The sequence below is a fragment of the Meriones unguiculatus genome, chromosome 15 (assembly GCF_030254825.1).
Source record: "Meriones unguiculatus strain TT.TT164.6M chromosome 15, Bangor_MerUng_6.1, whole genome shotgun sequence".
NCBI classification, from domain to species: domain Eukaryota; kingdom Metazoa; phylum Chordata; class Mammalia; order Rodentia; family Muridae; genus Meriones; species Meriones unguiculatus.
The window spans coordinates 2,789,422-2,816,075 of record NC_083362.1 but is presented as its reverse complement, the minus strand read 5'-3'; the positions used below and the strand labels follow the sequence as shown (position 1 = coordinate 2,816,075).

The window sequence follows — 26,654 nt, the reverse complement described above, 5'->3', positions numbered from 1 at the left end:
ATCTTCTTTAAGGAAACTGTTTTTGATGATGGTGATTACCATTATTAGTGTGTATATGTGAGTGCGTGCCTGTGTGTGTGTGTGTGTGTGTGTGTGTGTGCATGTGAGCACGTGTGCACATGGGTGGAAATCAGAGGACAACTTTGTGGAGTCTGTTCTCTCTTTCTACTTTACATGGATTCTGGATGAAGTTGGAACCCGGGTCACCAGGCCTGTGTGACAAGCACCATTACTGGCCAAGCCACCTGGCCAGCCCTGGGTTTTTCTTTCAAAGATAAACACATCAGTTCACATTGGTTTCCCAGTCTAATTCTGGCTGCTGGATTTCCTGTTTATCTTAACGCAACCCATGCCTTTCCCTCTTTTCTTTCTGGGAGGCCGAGAACCCCCTGTTCAATGACACCCAGCAAGGACTTGCTTTATCGGGGAGCACACGCTGTTTCTTGGAATAGCCGTGTCCCCGCCGCCTCACACCGCAGGGTGACTCGGGACTGTTGAAGATTTCTGTCTGGCCGTTTCGTTCTTGGGCGTTCAGTGTTTCAGAGCCGCTTGGCACCGCCGCCGCCCTCAGGTTATGCTGGCAGACAGACACACATTGAAATTCCTTTGTTGCCTTTGAATGTGGGTTCTTTTATTAGATTGTACGTGTGTGCAGATGTGCTAGTGGGTGTTCATGCTCAGCCCATGAGGAGGTCAAATGACAGCTTCCAGGAGTGCCTTCTCTTCCATGAGGGTCCTGGGGACTAAACTTGGTCGTCAGCCTTGGTGGCAAGCACAGTTATCTGATGAGCCATCTCAAAGGTCCCACGTGTTGATTAAAAAAAAAAAAAAAATATATATATATATATATATACACACATACACACACACACATACACACACACACACACACACACACACGCACACACACACATAGCCTAATCTGGTCTTGAACTCCTGACCCTTCTGCCTCAGCCTCCTGGTGCCTGGGTTGCAGGTCTGCACTAGCAGGCCTGACTTGTTTGTTGTTTTCAGTATTTGGTATGTGTTGCCTTTTAGATGTGAGTAGGGCTTTGCTATTGTGTGTTAGCGTGTAATTTATGTTAGTGTGTAATTGTGTCTCAGTCTGGTTCTAGATTCACGCCTGCCCTGGGACCCTCCTGAACAGACCTCGGAAGATTTGGCTTTCAGCTGGGCATGGTGGCACGGACCCACCATCTCAGTACTCAGGAGGCAGAGGCAGATAGATTGTGAGTTGTAGGCAAGCCTGGGCTACCTATCAAGACCTCATCACAATGAGACAAAATGCAGCCCTTAATTTGAACCCCCGTTCTTCCTAGCTCCTCTCCCATGCTCTCCTGCACCTCCTCTTTTCCTCTGATGTGAGGAGCTGATGCTCTGAGTCATGATTGTTCGATAATGTTGCAGTGACAGGACACCCCAACCCAAATCAACTTAGGGCAAGAAGGGGCTTGTCTGGTTGACAATTCCCGGTTATGGTCCATCAGTTCCGGGAAGTCAAGGCAAGAACTCAGGCACCAGTCACATCCCATGCGCAGGGGAGAGCAGCGAGAAGGGCATGCCTGTGAGATGTGCTCGCCTGCACGCCTGCTTGCCTGCGCTCAGCTCTTCCCTCTTCCACAGCTCGGCCCCCCCGCCTCGGTGGTGCCACCCATGGGGCACCCCTCTCATCTCAGTAAGTCGCTGAGCCCGTTCCCCGCAGATGTGGCCAACCTGAGCTAGACGACCCTTCACCTGAGGCCCCTCTCAGGTGACTCTAGGCTGTGGCAAGTCGACAGTGACTCGCCAGCACAGTGACACTCACCGCAGCCTTCTCTCTATCTGTCTTATGTGTTTGCGTCGTGCGTGTGTCCACTTGAGCATGAGTGTGCGATAGAGGCAGAGGTCAACAGTGGGCTTGTTGTTTACTTTCCCGTCGCTGTGACGAAACACCAGGACGAGGGCAAGCTCAAGGGGAAGAGTTTATTTGGGCTGACGGTCCCGGAGGGATAAGAGTTCATCGTGGCAGCAAGCTACAGATGTGGAGTCAGGAACAGGAAGCTGAACACTCACACCCTCGGCTGCAGGCACAGAGCAGAGAGCGTGGAGTAGACATGGGAAGAGGCTGAGCCTGACCACAGTATGGACTTCCTCCAGCAAGGCCACACATCCTACCCAGCCGGCCCCACCCACTCCGAGACAAGTGTTCACATACATGAGCCTATGGGGGTATTTACCATTCAGTCCCTGTAGGACTCTTCCCCTCTCACCCGCCACCTTAGTCTTGAGGCAGTTTCTTACTGAAGGTGAGTTCAGCCAGTGGTAGATCTATTGTGGCTGGCAGTGAGTCTCCACTTCCCAGCGCTGGCTTTGAAAGATGCATGTTGCCACACCCAGATTTTAGGTGGAGATTAGAACTCAGGTCCTTAGAACTCAGGTGTGCTAAATGACTTCCAGTCCCATCTTAAAGATCAGAAAACTGAGGCCTACTCCGGTGCCCTGCTGGTGTACCTCAGAGCTGAGACCAGCTGCTTCTGGGCTGGGCATAGAGCTGCGTGTGTCGCCAGGGTTGGCTGACAGGGGCTAACTGGTCCCTGCAACAGGCTCTGCTCCTTGCAGTTGGTCCCACAGAATTCTGTTGTCCCATATTTGGTTTGGATGGGTGGTGGGCAGTACTAGAGGGCCCACGGAAGTCAGGAGAAGGCAGTGGCTTCCTGTGCAGGAGGGAGTGAGGGTAAATGCAACAGCGCCTTTCCTTTCAAGTGGACCCCTTTGTTTCAGACAGAGGTTTCACTCTTGTTTCCTGAGGTCTGGAACCATATGAAGGTGAAGTGGCATTTTCGAAAGCACTCTGCAAATCCAGGCATCCGGATTCCTTACCACAGATAAGAATTTCTCCTCAGGCCCTGGGAGATGGCTCAGCTGGTAAAGTGCTTGCTTTCAAGCCCGAGGACCAGAGTTCAAGCCCCAGCACCCACACAAAGAGCCAGGCACGGCAGAGCGTGTTTGTAATCCCAGCGCTGGGGAGGCTGAGACCAGCTAGACTAGCCTGATGGAGACTTCCTGGCCAGTAAAAGGCTGAATCAAAGATCTAAGGATGAGAGGGCTCAAGATGGCCTTTTGGCTTCCATACATGTGCACATCCCTGCACACATGAGCACACCGAATGTGTGTGCATGTGCATACACATGTACAGGGACACATAGGAGCACACACACACACACACACACACACACACACATTAAAACAAAAATCACTCCAGAAAAAACAGCCTCCAGACACACCGGGAGGGTGGGAGCTAGAGACCTGTGACACAGGTGGCCCTAGAGGCCCTGAGCCGTGGAGCGTGGGCAGGGCCTGCTCTGCAGGAGCTGGCCTGTGAGCGGCATTGGGTGCTGGGGGAGCTGCTGGGCAGATGAGAGCCTGTGGATCTGCCTCAGCCTCTGTGCCGGGTGGGTGGTCTCCACCGTTACCAGGAGGGCTGTCTGTCTGCCGGAAGGTGCTGCTGGCGGGTGTCTGCCGGAACGTGAGGATGTTTAAAGCAAAGGGTTTTAATTAGGCAGCTGATACACATGGCATGGACGTATAAACAGACGCAGCCAGCACCTGCCCTCTCGCCACGCTGTGTGCACAGTAAGGCTGCTCCTGAGATGACGCCCTGCACTCTGCTCTGCTGTTGCCTTCAGCTGTGCGGCCCATCTCCACAGCGGCTGCCCAGCAGGATGCTGAAGCACGCTGGAAGTCTTTGCAGGGCTGTGTGGGACTCTGGGCGTGCCAGGAGGGCAGCGTGGGTGGTCCCTGCTGCGGCCCCTGCCTGGGGCTGCAGGTAGTTGTGGGGCTTCCACACCACTCAGCTCTGTGATCCCTGGCCGTTCCCTAGCATCCCAGCTACTGAGTTTTCCCTCCTCACGGGGGTTTGTGTGCTGGGCCAAGAGGGACCCTGATTTGCTGGCTTCTGTCCAGGTCCACATGGTCCTGGCACCGGGCTAGCTTGAGTGGCTTTGAACCCATGGCCCCGTAGTTTGGGGCGTAGCCTCTTACTTGTAAGGGGATCCCCAGACAGAAGGTGAACTGTGTGTAGTCGCAATCCTGTTTCACCTGGACCCAGAAGTGGTCCTAGCCATGACTGGAATCAGTCACCCTCCACTGTGGAACCAGGAGGTAAGACTGTCTGGGTTTCTACCTTCTTTTGGAAACTGTCATGTTGAGCCACTTCCTTCCAGGCAGTGTCGATGCCCCTCCCCCCTCCCATCCCCAAACCAGTCCTATGTGCCAGTGAGTTTATGGGTTGTCTTTGTTCATCTCTCAGGGTGAGGGCATCTCTGTCCTAAAGAGCCCATGTGGTCACACCTGGAGCTGGGCCTTGGCACCAGACCATGGGATGCGTGGGAGGGATCTTGTCTTCCCGGCCCCAGCCTCACACCATCGACCTTTACAGTCGGCGTGTGCTCACCCAGGCAAGGGGCCAGACTGACAAAAGTCAAATGGAGCTGAGCTGCCACACTTCCCCGACACCTGGAACCGTAGAACCTCCTGGCCAAGGCTAGAAACGCTTCTGGCATCCTCAAGCCTCAGGTGCACACGAACCTGGTCCCCTGGTGTGACCTCCGGGGCCAAGTCTTCCCAGGCCTCCCACCGAGATCTTTAGCCCTGTGGCCTCTAGACGGGCCACTTCTCACGACAGCTGCCCTTCCTGGAGTCTCACCCACTGACGGGGGCACTCTCAGGAAGGGTCTCACCCTGCTGACTGGGAGAGTCACCCAGGTGGTTGGCCTTTTGTGTTACTCAGCTGTTGGAAGCCAGGGTCCCCTTCTTCCAATCAGGTCTCCGGTCTTCTCAGCCATGGGATTTGGAGAGCAGCAAGATCTACCCCTGCCCACAGGGGCTCCGATGGCCCGGTGGGCAGGTGGCTCACCTGTCCACTTGTCCAAGCCCAGGCGGGTGCTTTGAAACAGCCCGAGAACCCCTGAGTAGTTTTGCAGCCCTGGAAAGAAAGCCCGTGTCCAGAGCTTTGAGCCAGCCAGCTGTTACCACATCTGCAGCTGTGCTTTCCCAGCTGCGGCACTTGGAGCTGGGTCTGACAGCCATCATGGTCTGGCCGATGAGGTCCTGTGATGGGTTTGAAGTCTGCAGCGTACTTGGAGACTGGCCACTCCTACCCTGTTTAGTGGTGACAGCCAGAGGGGCAGCTGGGGTGGGAGTGCCTTGAGCTCTCCGGCCTCTGCTGTCCTTGGACACAGGTGCCCTGCCTGCTGTGACTCCAGGGTGGCACTTTGCTGTGGTGGCTACACTCACGGTGACCTTGTGGCCTGGGCTTCGCAGGCATAGATCCCATTCTACTGAGTTGGCAACACGAACACTGTGGCGGACTGCAGACGGCAGCAGGCTTCCGGCACCGCCCACATGGGCTCAGACGAGCCACTGCGGAGTTTGCGTGATGGAGCATGCTGACAGCTGTCTGGTCTGCGGAAGGAACAGAGGGCAACATTGGGGAGCGGAGACTGATATTTAGTCGGAGGTGGCCAGGACGAGTGTACCCCTTCAGGTGAACTGTCCCATCTTATAGCCTAGGATCTGGCACAGAGGAGGGGTCATGTGGACTGGTGTTCCAGTCACCAGCCAGCTGGTAGAGAAGCCGGAGGCACTTGAGCCCAGCTCTGTCCTGAAGTGTTGTGGTGTCTGGTGCTCTCTGCTCGAGTTGGCAGTCCCTGGGTTTACTTCCCCGCTTTGGGCCATGTTGGCTGCCAACACCTCCATCCCAGGTCCCCAGGCAACCAAATCAGGGCCCAGCCAGCTGGTTCCTTTCTGCCTCCAAGACTGCTACCCTGGAGGAAAGATTCTTGGGAGGTGACCTCTGTTGAACCCTGGGGGCTGGCCGCTGGTGGCCTCCCACCTTGCTGACCACGTGGGGCCTTTTCCGCTTGGCTCTGTAACTGGTGTCTCAGCCTGTGGTGAGAGGGAAGAATGAGATTTCCAGCTCCGCCTGGGCTCCAGTGTATGGGATGCTGAACTCGTGTGCCTTTAATGCTTCCGCCATCGCTGGTGGACGAAGTGCTGAAGTCCAGGCCTCCTCCCGAGGTTCTCCGAGTCAAGATACCATGTGGCTGAGACTGCTGTTCCCAAGGCATGACCAGTCCTTTTGCAAAAGAAGGCAGGGATTAGAGTTGGCTTCCACTCAGTGATGGGGCCCAGGGTGTGTTTGTTGGATGGATGGATGGATTGATGGATGGGTGGACGGCTGGCTGACAACCGGAAAAGCACCTCTTGTTTGGTTTCTACCATTGTTTTGCTGTTCACGTTACATGGTGGGAACTAGGATCCTATTCAGGCCACTCACCCAACACAGTGCCTGGCACACACCCTCCAGGCTCTCTGAAAATACCACTGAGCTGGTGCAGGGTGGGCAGGGCTCCCCCTGGTGGTTGAACTTGAATCTCCACTGGTGTTTCCCATTCCTCCCCTGGTGCCCTCAGGACTGGCCTGAGCAAGGGGTTCTGTCTAGGTGGAGTGAGTCCTCCAACCTCTGTCCCACCCAGGGAATGCTGCTACTTTCCTTAGGAAGGGGAGATTGGAAGGGGCCCTTGCTGTGCTGTGGAGTTTGGTCCTGAGGGTAGCAGGCAGACCTTACACTCCCTATGGGTGACCTTGAGTGACTAGGATGGCCTGATCTTTATGGCCTTTCTACTCGGTCCTGGCCTAGCCATGTCACTTGCACAAAGCAAGGTTCTAGGGGAGTTGTCACCCATGCTCAGCCTCAGTTTTTCCCATCTGTAAAAAGTTCAGGTTTGGGGCAGAGGACAGGTCTTAGCGTGGAAGGAGCAAGCATGAGGGCATGCCATGCACATGTGAAAGGCTGGGCATGGTGCACATGTGAAAGGCTGGGCATGGAGACAAGCCCTTTTAATCCCAGAACCGGATTAAAGAGAAGTCCCAGGGCTTGCTGGCCTAGCGGAAGCCCTGTGCTCTAGGCAAGTGAGATTAGTATTGTGGAAGGTTAGTAGCTATTGAGTCAGTTTCTTTGAAGGATACAGGTCTGTTTGGGATGTCTGTTTCTTCTAGTGTGAGTTTTAGTTCTTGGAATAAAGGGATTATTACTGAATACGGAGAAACATGGTACAGTTGACCTTAGTTACTGAATTTCTGGGCACAGACTTCTGGGCAATATACTTCATCACCCTTATAGTTTTTGTATCAATGCACTCATCATGATAGCCATTCTTTTACTTCTGACGGTAGAAATGTATGTCTTCTCTCCATTTTTTTTTTTTTTTTTTTTTGGACTGGCTTCAGAAACTTGTGAGTTCCTAAGAGAGGAGTGTTAAAGAAAAGAGACTAAGCATTCTTGAGGATGCTAGCTAGCATCTTGGAAATGGAGCAGATGACTGCCTCAAGACCTCCGTCCATCTCAGAGGAGCTAGAAACTATTCCTCTGAAAATGAGGAAGGAGTGTGCTGCCATCAGTCCATCCTTCATAGCTTGCTTTGCTTTCAATGGTTTTTCTTCACTAATTCTCTGCTTTACTAATTTTCTGTTTATTTTTCTTTTCTTAAATTATTTTTATTTTTTATTTTTAATTATTTTTCTGGTACTGGTATTAAATGAAGGACCGCAAGCATTCTAGGCAGGGACTCTACCTCACTGGGGGATTCTAGGCAGGGGTTCTACCACTGAGTCACACCCCAGCCCCTCACTGGGGGGATGTGTCTGGATAGGCATGCTACTGCTACACTATCTCCCCAGCTCTCTTTTCACTTGTGTTTTAAGATAAGCTTTCACTGAGTTGTCCAAGGTGGCTCAAGCTGGCCTTGAGCTTCAATCCTCCTGCCTCAGCCTTTTGAGTAGCTTAAAAAAAACAACAAACAAAACTTCTTTCTTTCTCTGGTTGCTTTGGATATGGTTTGTCTTATGGTCACTGCTCAAGGTAGAAGCCTAGGTTACTGACCCCAGGTCTTTGCTGTCACACACGACAGACATCCTTCCATGAGCAGGTTCTCCTGTGCTTCACATGCTTTTGACATAGTTGTGCTTTAGGCAGGAGGTGGTGGTGCACGCCTTTGATCCCAGCTCTCAGGAGGCAGCGGCAGGCGGATCTCTATGAGTTCGAGGCCAGCCTGGTCTACAGTATGAGTTCCAGGACAGCCAGGGCTACACAGAGAAAACCTGTCTCAAACCCCACCCTCCAAAAAGAGTTGTGCTTTATTTTTCGTTTAGTTTCGTTTATTTTCCATGTTGCCTATATTATTCTCCTCCTCCTCTTCCTTTTATTTTATTTTATTTTATTTTATTTTATTTTATTTTTGTCTTGTTGAAATAGGGTCTCATTTTATAGCTCAGGCTGTCCTAGAACTCACTGTATACCCAAGACTAGCTTTGTTCTCAATGTGGGCTTCTCTTTGACCCTGTGTTATTAAGGAATCCCAGCACTTGGGTTTTTCCCAGGATTCTAGTTTCCATTTTACCTCCATCGTGACCTAACGGTGCCCATGGTGTGCTTTGCAGCCTGCGTTTACTCAGGTGTGTTTTATGGCCTGGGATGTGGCCTTGACTGTTTCGCAGGAGCTGCCTGCCCCTCTGCTGTGGGAGGAAATGCTCCATAAATGCCCATTAGGAGGTTGGCAGGTAGCACTGCCCTTCTCGGCCTGTGTCCTTGCTCATCTCCTGCCAGCTCTTAGCTGATTTTTTTTTCCCCAGTGGCTGAGAGAAGAGTATTATCAACCACCACAGGGTACGCCTGTATATCTGTCAGATTTTACTTTGCAGTCCGGTGGTGTGTGTGTGTGTACATCTGTTTGCATGGGTCTATATGGGTACATGCACATGTGGAGGCCGAAAGACAACCTCAGATGTTGATCTTCAGTCCATCCACCTTGAGGGTTTATTTTTTCCTCATTTATTTAGTTTATTCACTTTACATCCTTGAGCCTCATCCCTCCTCCCCTCCCAGTACCACACTCTCTCCCTCCCCCCTCCCTTTTTCCGTCCACCCCAGCTCATCAGGTGGTATCAGGACTGAATGTGTCCTCTTCCTGTGTGGCCTGGCAAGGCAGGCCTGCCAGGAGGAAAGTGATCACAAGCTGGCAAGTGAGTCCATGCCCGATGCAGTCCCCGCTTTCCTTACTAGAGGACCAACTTGAAGCCTAAGCTGCCCACCTGCTCCATCTTTGGAGGGGGCCTAGGTCAACTTCGTGTCCACCTTGAGTTTTGAGATAGGGTCTCTCAGTGGCCTGGAATAGCTAGCTAGAAAGTGTGTTTCTAGCTCCCTACCACTGTGTGTTTCTGCCTCCCTACCACTGGGTATGCTCCAACCTACCCAGTGTGTGTGTGTGTGTGTGTGTGTTTGAAGATTGGTTCTGGGATTGAACTCAGATCATCATGTCTTCAAGGCAAGCAACAGTTTGCTAACTGATCCCCCAGCTGCCGTCCGTTAACTTAGCAGACATATACCGTTCTCCACAGAGGTCTCTCTGTAGGATTTTTAGGGTGCCACATACCCCATCTTTTTCTTTAACGGCACAATCCCAACTGTTGGGCATGTGCTAGTTTCTCACAGCTGTGACAAATAGCCGGGAGGAACAGTAGAAGGGAGAAAGGGCCCCTTTTGGTTCATGGTTTCAGTCCATGGCTGCTGGCTCCATTGATTCCAGGCTGTGATGAAGCAGGATTATCATGGAGAAGATGCTCACTCCATGACCCCAGAGAGAAGGAAGTGCATGGATGCATGCTGTATCTTTTCAGGGCAGACCTCCTGCATCCTGGCTCCTCCAACTAGGTCCTTCCTCCTGCGCTCCACCGCCTTCCAACAGCGCTGTCATATTGTTACCGGACTTGCTAGGAGTCCGGAGAGCCCTAACAAGCCAGGCTCCAATAACCAACCTCAAAACACCAATTGCACAGCGAGTGGAAGATGCCCCATTTAGGACTGGGAGCATTGCTCAGTGCTGCTTGCCTCCCATGCACAGAGCCCTGTGCTGCATTCCCTGCACGACTGACCAACCAACCAACCAACCAACCAACCAACCAGAAATAGAAGCAGAAAAAGGCAATTTACTCAATGTGGCCACCTTGGAAAGAGGAACACAAAAATTGTCCCCTTCCCAAGTCCACCTTTGAGGTCCTGAAGTTTAGGCTTTTTGTTTTGTTTTGTTTTTCCAAGACAGGGTTTCTCTGTGTAGCCCTGCCTGTCCTGGAACTCACTCTATAGACCAGGCTGGCCTTGAACACAGAAATTTGCCTGCCTCTATCTGGGCTTAAAGACACGCATCACCACTTCTCTGTTGAGGTGTAGGTTTTGGTTGAAGGCAAGAGGTTTGCATAGCTAAGCAGTCCTGGGTAAGACGCCGTCTCATCCGGCATTAGTGTCCTGCCTGGAAGTCTCTCTTGTAAGGAGGCCTGTGCTCTGACGAATAGTCAACAATGTCACATCTCTTCCTGAGAGACACGTTTCTTCTCTGGCTGGCACCAGATTTCAGTTTGCTTCTCCCAGCAAGAGATCCCTGGGAGGCAATTCCAATTTCTTGGGCACCATTGCTTTCACAGTCTGATAGCTGCAGGGCAAGGCAGAGAGTCCCTTTGGAAGGTCTTCATTCCTGCCAAGCCAGGTACCATATTCTGAGTGCATCGTGGGATTCTCCCATGACGAAGTCAGAGCCCTCATGAGCTAATTGCCTCTCAGTGACAAGCTCTTCTAGGGTCGCTTTGAATCCAAACCATAAATGGGTGGTTTAGGTTGTCATGGCTACAGCAGCACCGTGACAGAAATAAGCCCCCTTGCTTCGGGGGGTAAAGGTTACGGGTGTAGAGTTCATCTTCAGCCTCCTCAGTGTGCATGTGCAGATCCAGAAGGTCAGGTGGGCCAGGTCGTCTGTGGATGCTGCGGATATTCGCAGCAGCTCGGGCTGGTGACTCTAGGCGGAAGCCACAGTGAGAAAGAGGTATCGCCAATCCTCCACTCCCCAAACCCTGACTCCACCATGGGGACCCTCTTACAACCTCACAGGTGCATCTCCTTTCTGAATCCTGGAACTAGTGAACTTCACAGGGCCTGGAGGCAGCCACCTGGCCCTGGACAATGTGACGGGACCCCGGAGAGCCCATGGGCTGTCTGCCGGGAGCAGGCAGCCTTGCTCCACAATGCACAAACAGCCGGGCTGAGTTATTACTGTCTCCACAGAGGTGTTTGGAAATAGAGCAAGCTTCCACCTAAGCAGTCGGAGAGCCTAAACACAAGCCTGGACGGCATGTCCATCACTTGCTCTATGACCACTTGCTGACCAGAAGCAGAGGGACACTTGGGCTGGGATGGCCAGTTTAAGACAGACCGACGCCATGGTGCCTGGGAGTCTGGGTACTTCCTGTCTATACAGCGGTGACTGAAAGGGCAGATCAGAATTGCAGAGAGAGTCCTCCCTGTTTGGGTCTTTTGGAGTGGTTGCCAAGGAAACGAGACTTTTAGCTGCCTCCTCTCCCCCTCATCAGCCTTACCATCAGAAACATTAGTGATAAAATATGAACAAATTTTCTGCATTTAGTGGGAGCTTTTGTAAATAGTCTGTTTCCTTTGCTCACTGTTCCTGTTTCTGTCAGTTCACAGTCTGCATACAGGCATAGGTGCTGCTTACACTCTGTTCACTGGCATCAGTTCAGGGAGTGAGCGCATGCCTTCACTCTTAACCCACCCCCACCAAAGGTTTAAACATTTGTTTTTCTTAACTGTTCTGGAGATTGACATGTCTCACCCTTCACTGGGGATCCCAAGCAGGTGCTCTACCACTGAACCACACCCCAGCCCCTCACTGGAGGATTCTAGGCAGATGCTCTACCACTGAGCCACACCCCAGCCCCTCACTGGGGGATTCTAGGCAGGGGCTCTACCACTGAGCCACACCCCAGCCCCTCACTGGGGGATTCTAGGCAGGGGCTACACCACTGAGCCACACCCCAGCCCCTCACTGGGGGATTCTAGGCAGGGGCTCTACCACTGAGCCACACCCCAGCCCCTCACTGGGGGATTCTAGGCAGGGGCTCTGCCACTGAGCCACACCCCAGCCCCTCACTGGGGGATTCTAGGCAGGGGCTCTACCACTGAGCCACACCCCAGCCCCTCACTGGGGGATTCTAGGCAGGGGCTCTACCACTGAGCCACACCCCAGCCCCTCACTGGGGGATTCTAGGCAGGGGCTCTACCACTGAGCCACACTCCAGCCCCTCACTGGGAGATTCTACAGTGCTCTATTCTACAATAGGGCACTGGGGTGCTCTACAATTGAGTCATCTTTTCAGCACTATTTTTACTTTTTATTTTGAGACAAGGTCTCAGCAATTCACCAAGGTTGCCCATCAACTTGCTCTATAGATCTGGCAGTCGATGGACTCAACAATCCTCATGCCTCAGTCTCTCAAATAATTTTTTATCATATGCCTGCATCACCGGGCTTGGCTGGGTTTAATTTTGTTTCTAATTAAGATTTTTTTTTTAAAGCTGTGTAACAGTAGCAGATGCCTTTCATCACAGCTTTTTGGAGGAAGAGCAGGTGGATTTTTGAGTTTGGGGCCAGCCTGGTCTATAGAGTGAGTTCCAGGACAGCTAGGGCTGCATAGAGAAACCCTGTCTAAAAAAAAAAGAAAAGAAAAAAAAAAAGACAAAACAAAAAATCTTCTTAAATCTATTTGTTTTATTTTATGTGTATGATGTTTTGCCTGCATGTTTGTATGTGTGTCACCTGTGTGTCTAGTGCCCACAGAGGTCAGAGGAGGGTGTAGTGGTGGTTTGAGTCAGAATGGTCCTCATAGGCTCATATATTTGAATGTTTGGTCTCCAGTTGGTGGAGCTGTTTGGGAAGGATTAGAAGGTGTGGCCTTGTTGGGGGATGTGTGCCACTAGGAGTGGACTTTCAGGTCCCATTGCAATATCAGTTAGCATTCTGTCTCTCTCTGTCTCTATCGATCTCTCTTTCTCTCTGAGTCTGCCTGCTGCCATGTTTTCCATGATAATGGTCATGGACTCTAACTCTGTGAAGCCTCAAATAAACTCTTCAAAAAGTGGCCTCGATCATGGAGTCTTATCACAGCAATAGAAACTAGCTAAGACAGAAGTGTCATATCCTGTGGAACTTGAGTGCTGGATGGTTGTGAGCTGTCATGTGGGAATTGAGCCTGTGTCCCCTGCAAGAGTAACAAGATATCGTAACTGCTGAGCCATTTTCCAGCTTCTTACTCACTATTATATTTTAATAAAAAGATATTTTTTAAGTGATAGCAAAAAATGCTGTGCTCCTGGAGCAGTTTGTTCATTATGATGGAGGGTTCTGAGTTTCATCCTCTGTGGTCAATGTTACTGTATTAGGGTTCTAGAGGAATAGAACTTACAGAATAAATCTCTCTCTCTCTCTTCTCTCTCTCCACATATATGTGTCTATGTACATATATAATTAGGTATAGATATGTCTGGGATTTATTAGAGTAGCTTACAAGCTGTGGTCCGGCTAGTCCAACAAAGCTTGTCTACCAATGGGAGGCCCAAGAACCCAGTAGTTGTTCAGTCCACGAGGCTGGGTGTCTCAGCTGGTCTTCAGTATACACCATAATCCTGAAGAAGTAGGCTCTAATGCCAGTGAGGGAATGAACTTGCCAGCAAGAGTGACAGAAAGCAGGCAGAGAGAGCAAGCTTCCTTCCTCCATGTCCTAGGTATGCACTGCCAGCAGAAGGTGAGGGCAGATTTAAGGTGGATCTTCCCACTGCAAATGACCCAGGTCAGCCGTGGGGCTTCCCACCGCCAATGACTTCACTAAGAAAAATCCCCGCGCTGGTGTGCCGAGCTGCTTGGGTTTTAGTTAATTCCAGATGTCGTCAAGTGGACAAGTTGACGATAGCTTTAAAAGTTACAACATTCTTTTTTGCTTTCCAACCTGGAGGCGCCTCTCTTTCCTGTGTCACATGTGTGTACAGTGTATGTCACACCCATGTGCAGATGGCCACACCCACGTGGAAGCCAGATGAGGACTTCAGATGTCCTGCTCTGTCACTATGTAATTCCTTTCACACAGGTTCTTTCCTTGACTCTGGAGCTAGGTGGGCAGCCAACAGCTCAGTGATCCCCTTGTTTCTGCCTTTACAGTTCTGGGTTTATGCCTGGCTTTTTATATGGACGCTAGGGGTTTGAACTAAAATCTTCAGTCTTGCACAGCGGATACTAGCGTCCCTAGTCCCCTCAAAGGTCCTTTCTAGTTTCAGAAGGCTGCATGTATTGATGGCTATAGGATGTGGGCCGCCTGACCCCAGCGGGGTGGATAGAGCCATAGGTGCAGGCTCAAGATCTTAGGACCTCTGAGATGTGTTCTCATCGGCTCTGTAGACTTTTCTTCCAACTCTGCCTCCCTGGGGCTCCTGGTCCTCAGTTGCAGAGGGTGAGGAGGGGGTTGTTTACCTGGCAGCTGGCCCACCCCCAGCTTGTGGCCTGCAGGCTATTAGGAATGTGAGCTGATAAGAAAGAAGAGCCACCACAGCTCTTGAGTGTCCTGAGCAATGGCTGCAGAATGGCTCACACGCAGCCCTGGTTGCTGCTCATGTCCACTCAGCCATGCACATCTTCACCCATATGCAGTGACGTGTGGTTAGTGCTCTGCCTTGACAGTGTCTTCAGAACATTCTCAGAGCCCTCTCTCATCATGTTGGTAAGAGGCAAGGCCTGTTTTCAGCATGGTGGTTGCGGGATGGGACCCTCACCACAGACCCAAACAGCCATCTTCCTTAGACTGGGGCCAAACCTCTCCATTCGTTCTCTGGTGAATTGTGTGAGGCAGGTGTGAGCTCATTGCAGCCTGTTGTGTGGGTCACCGTATAGACACTAGAGCATGCTGCCCGGGCTTAGCCTCAGCAGTACCCTTTAACCTCCGAGCCTCAGTTTCCGTATCTGTAAAGTGGGGGTGGTCTTAGAGTCCTCCAAGTGAAGTTAAGTGAGAGATTGTTAAGAAAGTTCCCCGTGGGTAGGGATCCAGGCCTTCCTGTGTTTGTCACCTAAGGTACAGAGCCACATCATTGCACTTAGGGGTGGCTTCCACTATCACGTGCCCAGCCTTGCCTGATGGGAGCCTTGCCAGGGTCTGCGGACCCGTTTCCTCCTGCCCTTAGTCTCTTACCAACTTATCACAGTCCTGTGGGGCCCTCACACACTGGTATCCGTGTGTGTGTGTGTGTGTGCGTGTGTGTGTGCGTGTGTGTGTGTGTGTGTATGTATGTACACATGTATACACATGTGGAGGCTAGAAATTAACCATGGACATTGCTCCTTAAGAGCCTTTCATTTGGTTCTTTGAGACAGGCACTGAATGAGCTAGGCTGTCTGGCCAGCTCCCTCCAGGATGCTCCTAAGCTCCCACCTCCCGAGTGATGGAATTACAAGCGGGAGCCAGACAGGGGTTCTTGAAAGCACTTGATGACTAAGCCATTTCCCTGGCATCCCCCTCTAAGGCTGGGACAGGGCCAGCGGGGGCTTTGTAGAGTGTCTTCGGGCAGGGCATTCCTGAGTCCCTCCTGACCTGAGCTGGCAGTGCCCAGGAGTCCTATCTGTTGGGAGGGGAAATGAGCTGTGTGGGAATCACAAGGCAGGAGGCAGCCGAGACTGTCCCATCCTGTGTGTCCAGTGGCTCAGGACTGGGTGCAGGGTCTGTTCGTCAGGACTGAAGGGCTCTGAGGACAGGCAGCAGGGTGTGGCAGGTGCAGAAAGTGGAAGTGGGTGTGGCACACTGGATCACTGTCAGAGTGTGGGCTTTGCACGAGCCCTCGCTTTCTGCCTGTGCACTAAGCTCAGGGTTTGGGGTCTTACCCACACCCGCAAAGATGTGCTCTCAAATTTTAAAGTTCAGATTTTTGCCTTGGGGTCATGCTTGAAAAATGTTAGCTGGGTGTGGTGGTATGTGTCTTTTGGTCGAGTGCTAGACTTGGTCAACTGTGGCAAGGGGATGTAGAGTTCAAAGCCAACTTGAGCTACTGAGTAAGGGACCTTGTCACACAAGCAGAACAAGCAGGACGACAACAACACAACCGTACATGGCGCATGTTGTGCTCTGCCAGTGCACCAGCAGGAGTGAACAGAGCATTCCCTGACAGGGAACTGGGCAGCTTTAAAGAAAACACAGATTCGTAAATTACCTGTGTAACATCAAGAATACAAGCAAGGGGGTTGGAGAGATGGCTCAGGTGGTGACGTGTTTGCTGCACACGCCAGAGGACCCGATTTCGGACATAAAATTATAGACATAACATCTGGTCGATAATTGCACAACTAGGGAGGAAGAGCCAGGAGGCTCCTCGGGCCTCCCCACTGGTCAGCCATGTTGAATGGTGAACCCCAGACAAGTGAGAGGCCCCATCTTAAAAAAGAGAGTGGAGGGCTGGCACGGTGGCTGACCGAGGAACGGTGCTTGCTGCCAAACCTGATGCCCGGATTTGAGTCCCTGAGCCAACGTGGCAGAAGGAGACAAGTGCCTGCTGCACCGGTGCTTGCTGCCAAACCTGATGCCTGTGTTTGAGTCCCCGAGCCAACAGGGCGGAAGGAGACAAGTGCCTGCTGCACCTGTCCACTGTCCTCAGGCCCACTAAAGCACATGCACACTTGGGCACATTTAAATACACTCACACTAGAATACACGCACAGACGACACACACACACATACACACACACACACACACACATGACATATGAGGGTAGCTCAGCCCAGACCTTCTCTGCTTTTTTTTTTTTTTTCGAGACAGGGTTTCTCTGTATAGCCCTGGCTGCCCCCTGAACTCACTTTGTAGATCAGGCTGGCCTTGAACTCCCAGAGATCCACCTGCCTCTGCCTCCCTGAGTGCTGGGGTTAAAAGCTCATGCCACCTGCTGCCTATCCCCTCTCTACCTGAGGCAGCTGGTAGCATCATGACATATCATTAGGCCAAATGTTTCACTCTATCTATCTATCTATCTATCTATCTATCTATCTATCTATCTATCTATCTATCTATCTATATCTATCTATCTATCTATCTATCTTGGAGACAGAGTCTCTGTGTATAGGCCTGGCTGTATTGGAACACACTATGTAGAACAGGCTGGCCTTAGACTCACAGAGCTCTGCAATCCTCTGCCTCCCAAGTGCTGGGTGTTTGTGTGTGTGTGTGTGTGTGTGTATGTTTTAAATTGTGTTGCTTTGTCAGTCACTTCTTCCACTGATAACATCATAAACATCTTTCCCCCTTATCACGCGTGTCATTGGTTTGTAAGATTTTTTTTATTACCTGTGTTTGTGTGTATGTATGTGCTTGTATGTGTGAGTACAGGTACCTGCAGAGGGGATCAGACACTCTGGTGCCTGTGAACCAACTGATATAGGTGCTGGGAATCGAACTTGAGTCCTCTGCAAGAGCAGCAAGTGCTCCAGTGTGTTTCTGTGGCCCCGTGTTCTCAGTTTTTAATGACCATACGATATGCTCTTCAACAATACCAAGACTGAAAAAAATTGTTATTAGTTTTTGAGATAGGGCCTCACTGTGACACCCTAGCTGTCCTTGAACTCACGGAGCTCTACCAGCCTTTAATCCTGGGTTCTGGGATTAAAGGTACATGCCGTCATGCCTGGCCCACCACCAGGACTTTCATACAGCCCTGACTATGAATTCTGGACTTCTGTCTAGTGTAAGGAGGGTCCCAGTGTCCATCGCTGGACACACAGCCTTCCATGTCATGGAATTGCAGGGCTTCCTAGTGCAGAGGCGATGGGCCCATGGCGGTCGGCCGCAGTCTTCTCTATTTGTTGTGTCTATCAAGAAAGGCTGCACCACCTTTCTGTCCACTCACTGCTCACAGTCCTGTCGGTCTGTCTTTCTCCTCACATACATCCACCCACTCTTGCATTGTATGTCGCCACCACTCATTCACCCATCCATCCACCTGTCCACCACCAGTCCCTGAATCCATCTGCCCACCTAGCCATCCACTGTCTATTCATCTGTCCACTTCATCCATATGTCTGTCTATCCACCAGCCCATTTATAATGTTCATCCACTATCCATCCGTCCTGCCCTGGGCTGTCACTCTCTGCCTGAGCTTCTACAAAGGAAGTCTACAACTGCCTTGTGCACCTCTGTTCCTCCTCTTATCTGGGTGAAGTGCACCAACCTAGCAACTTTCTTTTCTTTCTTTCTTTTTGTCTCACTCTGTAGTCCATCCATCCATCCATCCATCTTTCCATTCATCTATCCATTCATCCATCCATCATCCAACTCACTGTTTATCCATCCATCTATCCATCCACCTATCCACTCATTCATTTGTTCATCTATCTATCCAATCATATAGCCACACATCTGTTTGTCCATCCATCCATCCATCCATCCATCCATCCATCCACTCACCCATCTATCCATGCACTCATCTACTCACTTACTCATTTATTTGTCTGTCTATCCACTTACCCATCCTTCCATCCCCTCTCCATACATCCATCCATTCATTCATCTATCCATTCATTCTTTGATCCTTTCCTTCATCCATCTACTTATCCAGTTGACCACCTACCCATCCATTCATCCACTCATCTGTCTATCCCCTCCATTCTCTTATCCATTGCTGCAGGAGGAAGAGATGTTGGTGAGGAGTGATGGCCTAGGCAAACGCTGTCAAAAGGCTTGCTAGGTGAGAGCAGGCCAGTGTCCCCAGCTTCCCTAACTGGAAGCAGAGGTCATCACCATTCCAACTTTGTGAGGACAGGTGTGCATGGGACCAGAGGTGGCCAAAAGGACTCAGGGCAGTGCCAGGCTCACACTGCCCACTGTGGTGATCTGATGGGCTTATCTCTACTATTGGCTTGACCAATGGGCACTCCAGAGCCTCTGCCATTTTGCGAGCAGCCAGTGTTTTTGACAGAGAGGGCGGGTTGATCAGGTTTCCAAACGGGAGGCTGTTTATGATTTCTGCCCGTGGCTTCAGTTGAACCCTCTGGAGGTGACTTCCGGATCAGAGTGGGAACATGTTTTTCTTTTTACAGGCAGAGAAGGCCAGGGCCTTTTAATGCCATTAAGTGCTGAGAGAGAGGAAAAGGATTAGGTTTGTCTGAAGTTGGAAGGAGGCAGGGGAGTGGGTAGATCCATGGATGGAGCTGTTGAGTCTTCTTGAGCGGTGTCAAGTTTCTCAGAGGGAAACCTGGCTTGTTAGCCTCTGTGCTAAGTGAGGCCCAGCCTGGCTGCTCCAGTGGCATTTTGGCGTCTCCATGTCCCTAGCTTGTTTCTGTGATGGCCATGCAGCTGGGTGGGGGTGGGGTGGGGAGCACACTGGTTTGCTCACAGAGATGTAGGGGGTTGTTCAATGACGTTCAGCAAAAGGCTGCCCCTGCTAAGCCACTCTTCGAGTGATGAAGAGCCGGACCCTCCGTTCAGGGACTGCTTGCTCAGAAAATGTTTCCAGTCCCTTCCTGCCTTGGCCAATCCAGGCAGAATCCCGAGTGGAAGCGTGCCCATAGAACAGGGAGATGGGATCGTGTTTGTCTGCCCTCATCTCGGGGGCTCTGGAATGGTCACTGTGGCCCGCTCTGTGATTGTATAAACATGGGAATATCTGCAAAGCCCTCAGGCGGGAGGGGCGAGTGAAAGGAGGCCACAGGGAGGGGGCCAGTCGCTGCTGCGTGAGCTGGCTCACACCAGTAATCCCAGCACTAGGAGGCTGAGGTGGGAGGATCATCCTGAGTTCAAGGCTAGCCTGGGCTACAGAGCAAGGCCAAAGAAGAAAGGAAAGCTGTTAGATTGGGTGAGCAAGAGGGTGAGTGGGGCAGTAGCGGGCCTCCTTTATGGATGCTCGGGCAGGGAGTGACAACTCAGGCGGGCTGGGGTGATGCCAGCCACACATCATACTCTTAGGATCAGGAAGGCGGAACCGAGAACATCTCAGAAGAGTGTCTGCAGCCAGGGTGGTGAAGCAGGCAGCTGCCTGAGTGCATGGGTGGGGCATACACAGGGTCTGCTTGATTACTTACAGCATAATACCCACACATTATATTTATAATATGTGTAAATCTGTTATACACACATAGCCCCCTTCCTCCAGGACGGGGAGGTGGCTCAGTTGGTAAAGCACTAGTCACACAGGTGTGAAGACCCAAAGACAGGAAGGTATCTGGAGCTTACTGGCCAGGGTCCAGGTTCAGCGAGAGATTCAGTCTCAAAGAGCTAAGGTGGAGAGGGGCTCCATGCGTAGGAGGATTGCTCGCTGGGTAAGCCTGAGCACCTGAGTTCAAATCCCTAGCACACACAGGGTGTGGCTGCACTTATGCCTATAACCCCAGTGCTGTGGAGGCAGAGAGAAGGAGGAGGAGGAGGAGGAGGAGAGAGCGGGCACCTGCTCTCCCCCTCTGGCCTCCTCACATGTTCAAAGGCACCCATACACCCACACAGATGTGCACGCACACTGTACACAACACTACATGCATCCACGCGCTTCAGGTGGAGAGCGACTGAGGGATAGACAGCCTTTTGCCCTCTGGCCTCCACACACACAAACACAAAACCATTATGAGTGGAGGGTTATTATTTTAGCGTGGGAGGAACCAAAAGGTCGTTTGTTAAAGACCTTCTCTTTCGCAGACCCTTGTTTCGTGGTTTTGAGGAAATGCAGCCAGGCTGGGATGGTTCCTACAGATGCTGGAGATGCTATGGCCAAGAAGCACCCTGTCAAGAGACAGACATGCAGAGCTGGCCCGAGACCTGCCCACAGCTCCCTCATGTGACTGCCTTCCTTCTTCCAGCGAGCACAGCAAACTCAAAACCAAGATGTTAGTGGGCTAGGGTGAAGGGCTCCAGGGCAGCGTGTTTGAATAAAGAGAAAATAGCCAGGCCTTTAAGGTTAGATAAAGTAGCTGTGGATGCCAATGGGACTACTTTGACATTTCCAACAGGAATGACATGCCTTGGGTCTTGCTCACCTCCCCTTGCCTTCTCTTGTCCCCTCCCATACCAGCTGACCTTTCTTCTTCCAAGCAGTCCCTCCTTCTATCTTGATGTCTTTTATTTCTTTGGTGACCAAGGAGTGTCATAGAACTCTGTGCTTACAGGAGCATGGCCAAGGGGTTATTTACAGGGTCTGAGCAATTTACCAGTGGCTACACCACTGAAGAAAATCCCCCTTCCTGATCTCCATCCCCATCAGCCAGTAACTCTCTGTAAAGCCTTGGGGAGGGTGAGGATCTGTGAGCCCTCTCCCAGCAACTATAAACTGTGCAAATCCTCAAGAAGGGGGTGGGGCCTCATTGGCCCCTCCCCTAACAACTGTTGACTCTGAATCCTCAGCAAGGGGTGTGGCCTCGTGTGTTTTTCCTTTCTCCATGATGAAATGTTGACCAGGCTGATCTCCCACAGGTCTTGTAAAGAATTATTTATATTCCCTGGATGTTGGAACCGGAGCACGGAGCAGTCTGGATCTTTCATTTTTGTCTTTTCTTCCAAGATGGCTTTGTATATTCTTCAGCCAGAGAAGACCCTTGCGTTCTTCTGAGGCTTGCCTCAGTTTACCAGTCTGCATACACTACCCTCCTTTTTGAGTAGACAGGGAAGTACCGAATGTTCCCAGGCACGCACACTCCCTGGAGAGGGGTTCTGTACCCTGCAGCGGCACAACCTCCTCTCTCGGGGAGCCAGGAGCCCTGAAGGCAAGGAGGTCTCTGATGGTGGATGGCGCAGCTCGGGAGAGAGGGCTGGCATTTTTGACTGTGCTGTAAGGGCTATGTTGGTAAGATGGCATGACTGGGACATGTGTGGCGAGTCGCATGTCCCTACAGTTTTAGGCAGGACTCTGATAGCTCACCCCTCCTCACTCCACTTGGCTTCTGTCCAACAGCCCATTGTACAGCTGCAGTTAGAAGATGAAGCCACCAGGCCACAGGGTTGGCACAGCGGCTGGTCTGGGCTCCCCAGCTTTAATGACTCTCAGGGTCCATGTAGCCTAGATTTGCACATCTGGGGCTGACGCCTCATTTCTTTACATTTTTGGAGTGCTTGGGAATTAAACCTGGGGCTTCTCATATGTGAGGCAAGGGCTCCACCAATGAGCTACAGCCACAGCGCTGCTATCTCATTTCTGTGTCTGGAATTATCAACACTCTTGTGACTGTAAATATTTTCCTCAAGAAGTTGTGGGGGAAAGCCAGCAAAATCCACATAATCAGGCTTGATGGCCATGTCCCAAACAACTTGTATTTATTGGCACGAGAAGTGTTCATAACCTACTGTGACTTATTCTCCTCACTGGATTGTAAAAACAGTGTCTAAGTCATTCCTTTCTTGTAGGAATCCAGTCAGGGGCTGGGGATGTGACTCAGTGGGGAGAGGGCTAGCCTAGCATGCAGAAATCCTGGGTTTAGTCACCCAGGGCAGTGGCTGAAACCTCAGCACTGGGGAAATGAGGCAGGAGGGTCAGAAGTTAAGGCCAGCCTGGGCTACATGATGCACTGTCTTAAGAAAGCAAAATAAACAGACAAAGCAGTCAAATAAACAGGCTGTGTCTGTTGGCTGTGTGCAGAGTGCCCATAGAGCTCTAGACAGCAGGGCTGCTAAAGGCCTTAATCCCTCTCTAAATGTGGAGGGGATCCATTCCCCAAGGCCTGCAGACTGGATTCTGTGGGGCTGGTTGGCAGTGAGTGGACATGTTGAGTATATGTTGAGGGAAGCATGTTTACCACCTACATCTCCCAACTGTGTTTGTTTTTTCAGTGACATATTTGATGCCATGTTTCCTGTCACTCACATCGCTGGGGAAATAGTCATACAGCAAGGTATGTTCACCAGATGCCTGTCGTCTGTCCTGACCAACTTAAGATGCTTCCAGTGGTGGTGAATGAGAGTGAGTGAGAGAGTGAGAGAGGAGGATTGTCACGAGTTCAAGGCCAGTCTGGGCTACGGTGTGAGATTCTTCACAAAGGGGAAAGAGAATTAGGGAAGCAGAGGCAGGTAGACCTCTCTGAGTGTGAAACCAGCCTGGATTGCTCCACGCCCAGGAACTGGTACCTGGGGCTGGTTGTACTTGGCACTGGCTCGTGCATGTAGTTGCAAGGGTTTGTGTGTGTGTGTGTGTGTGTGTGTGTGTGTGTGTTGTCTTGACTAGATTTACATCTGTTGTCTCTTTGTTTTGTTGTAGGTAACGAAGGAGATAATTTCTATGTGATTGACCAAGGAGAAGTAGATGTGAGTACCCATCATGGTTTTTGGGCAGCAGGTTCTTTCACATGCTTGGTTTGAAGACTTTATATAGCTTAGCACCAGGTCTCACAAACACAGCCTGAGAACATTTCTTTCTCAATAGATTCCTAACGTTTGTTTGTCTGTTTATGGTGCTAGGAATGGAACTCAGAGCTTCCAGCACTTAGGTGGGTGTTCTGTGACTCACGTCCCACCCCTTACTGGGAGATTCTAGGCAGGAGCTTTAGTGCTAAGCCACTCACCAAAATTATCTCAATTATTTCATTCCAGAACAATAATGCATTTTGTCTAAAGGACAGTATAAGACCATGACAGCCCAGCTTGGAAGGAGAGCTGTGTCAGGCAGGTGCTTTCACAGAGGGTCTGGGTGGAAAGTGTCCTACAGTGTTCTGTTTGGCTAGGTCCCCTTTGCAAATGCTGCAGGCTTATAGTGGATGTTCATGGTGGCCACATGAGCAAGGACTTTCACATCTGTAGAGCCTAGATGTCACATGGGGTGCTGGTCACCTTCTGTGCCAGCATGCACCTAAGCTTCACTGAAGGACACGCAGGACAAAGAGCTCACATGTTTATAGAGCTCCCATCCCTCGTCCCCACACTGTAATGTTAGAACTATCCCCTCTGGGGACCGCACCTTTTGCCTTCAGCTGAGTTCTCCTTCCTTCTACCTCATGGCCACCCCTGTCCAAGCCCCCAGTGCCCTCTGGCTAGAAAGGCACTGATATCCTCTTGTCTAGCTTCTGTTTTCAGAACATGTTTCTCTGAGCTGAGGAGTCTGTTTTCTATCCAGACGGTCTATGGTTTTGTCTCTTTGACTTTTTAATTTTTTAACTTTTTTTTTTTTTTTTTAAATGTAGGGTCTCACATTGTAGCCCAGGCTGTCTTCATGCTCGTGGTAACTTGCCTGTCATTCTCCTATGTGCTGTGGTGATACCCATGAGCCACAGACATCATACCTGGCTATTTGTCTTTCTCTGAATCAGCCTGGGGCCTCTTCTTGCTACTGCTGGGCTGCCACTGGGTCTGAGCTGATGTCAGCCTTACAGGTGTCCCCTTACTTCCTCTTGCTGTCACTCTGAGTCCCTGCTTCTCCATTTAGTGTCCTATTCCATGTCAGCTCTTGAGGGTGGTGTCAGTAGGTGCCCTTCCCTGACAGTTCAATTGTTTATTTGGGGCTGTTTCTATGGCCTGTTTCTTGAAGGTCTGTCTTTGGAACAGAAGACATGGATAGAGTCTTTCCAGGATGTTTCAGGGTCCTCAAAGTTGCTAGCCAGTTCATAGGCCAGCCCCCGGGTTATCTCTGGGCTGAGACTCAGTTTAGCCACATCGTCCAGTTAGCCACAGTCTGTGCCCCACCTGTCTGAGGGGGCTTGCTCTGCCCTCCTTGCCTTGGAGGTGTCCAGGCCACACCCTGCCTGGTGCCCCAGGGTTAGGCAAGCTATTTCAGGCCTGGCCTCTTCTCCCGAGCTGCTGTCCAGCCAGGCTATTTCTGGGAAAAGCCTTTTCTGATTTCCCCAGCAGCCTAACTTTGTCCCACAATGCATTTCTGGGAACCACACTGTCGCACCTGCTTCCGGAGCCACCACATAGGAAGTGACTCACCCTGGTTGTCCCAAGCTGGGGAGTGGGGTCATGAAGAGTTGACCTGGTGGGTCTGACAGCTCAACCCAGGGTCAGGGTCTCAGGGGAGGGAGGGCCTCCTGTCTCCCCAAACAAGGAAACTGAGTCGGGAGGTAGTGATCCCTGGGGCTACTCACTCAGAGGAAGTGTGAGGTGGAGGATTAAAAACTGGTTCTGATGCCAGGCCCTGCTATGACCATGTTACCTCCTTCTGCTGTGCTCCAGGCTAAAACAGACAAACAAACAAACAAACAAACAACCGTGAAAAACCCAGCCAGGTTTCTGCCCTAACCCAGGCCAGGGTTGGTACGGAGGGGAGGAAGCCTTGGCCCCTAGCACTTTGTATGAGTGGGTCCCGAGGACCAGGCTGGCTCTCTGTTGGAAGTGGCATTGATGAGCTGAAATGGCTGAGAGGCATGGATAACTCCTTTCTAATTGTTAGTTTACGGCTGTTTGGGTTTTGCTGTTGCTTGGTTTTTGTTTTTAAAGATGAGGGTTGCCAGGTGGTGGTGGCACATGTCTTTAATCCCAGCCCTGGGAGGTAGAGGCAGGCAGATCTCTGAGTTCGAGGTCAGCCTGGTCTATAGAGTGAGTTCCAGGACAGCCAAGGGCTACACAGAGAAACCCTGTTTCCAGGGGGAAAGAAAGAGAGACAGAAGAGGACCTTGTTTAGCACAGGCTGGCCTAAACTCATCAAGGCTGATCTGTGACTGTCAATCCTGCCTCCTTCTCCTTAGTGCTGAGGTGACAAGTGCTGGTTTATGCCATGCTGGGGTAGAAGCTTTCCAAGTCTGCGCCCGTAGCTGCTCTCCCAAGCCCTGCTCCTGGCTTATTATCTACTCCTGGCCCTAAACCCACCACTCGCTGCTCTCTCTTCCCCTTTCCAAGCGTTCGTCAGCTCTTCCTCTCAGGGGCATTGCCAGCTCCCATGGTAAGTCTGGAAATAACCAACACGGGCCTGCCTTGGGGGTGTCGTTGTTATAGCTTCGTGGGATAGATGACAGTCAACAGAGAGATTAGGGAACAGGGTCTCACACCTCCTGGCTGTGGCTTTCCTATACTCTCTGCTCTCTGCCTTGCAAACTCTTATTCATCCTTCAGTATCCTCCGGGCCCTTCGTCTCCTTCTGCAGTGGAGCATTGATCAATGCTGATCTTAGTGATAGCAGCGGGCCAGACCCTCCCCCTGTAACCTGGGATCCCATGTGGGTTCTGATCTGGGCACATCCTTTTCATGGAATAGCCTACCGCCCCTCCCCCTCCCTCTTTCACGTCTTTTCTCCTCTTCCATTTTTCTTCTTTTTCCAGCCTGAAGGAAATTTGAGGTGTTGGAGAGTGGCCTGATCCTCCAGCCTCCACCTCCTGAGTGCTGGGATTACTGACGTGTGTGTGTGTGTGTGTGTGTGTGTTTCCATATGTGATTTATGTGGCGCTGGGGATAGAGCCCAGGGCTTCATGCATGCTAAGCAAGCGCTCTACCAACTGAGCCCCAATGTGACCTCCTTGGTGTTCACCAAAGTCACCTAGAATCTTTCAGTTCAAAGACAAGGTTGGGGCAACGGCAGGGGAAGTGGGACACACATTCTTTGGCATCCCAACATGGATGCAGGAAAGGTGCTGCCTGCCCTCAAGGTTATAAATCCCTGACCCACGCCCCACCTCAGCCATGTGCATGTACAGAGAAGGCTGTGGACTTGGAACCTGTGTAGACTGGAGAGGGGCTCTGCTCCGGTCCCTTCCACCCTGGGCTGCCTCAGCTGTGGGGGGCTTCATCCCAGAGGCGCGAGCATGGTGATCACGGCAACCAGAGGCCGCACAGGGAGTCTCCCACCGAGCAGCC

At 51.3% G+C, this 26,654-nt stretch overlaps 1 protein-coding gene across 4 annotated transcripts in view; it reads left to right on the top strand.

Moving 5' to 3' along the window:
- Positions 1–26,654, top strand: part of Prkar1b (protein kinase cAMP-dependent type I regulatory subunit beta) — a 134,655-nt gene that overhangs the window by 68,813 nt on the left and 39,188 nt on the right. For all 4 annotated transcript variants that reach the window (XM_060367980.1, XM_060367981.1, XM_021640706.2 and 1 more), the window contains 2 exons: positions 22,710–22,771; positions 23,134–23,180. In XM_060367980.1, the coding sequence (XP_060223963.1) occupies positions 22,710–22,771; positions 23,134–23,180 (109 nt within the window). The remainder of the gene's footprint in view (positions 1–22,709; positions 22,772–23,133; positions 23,181–26,654) is intronic.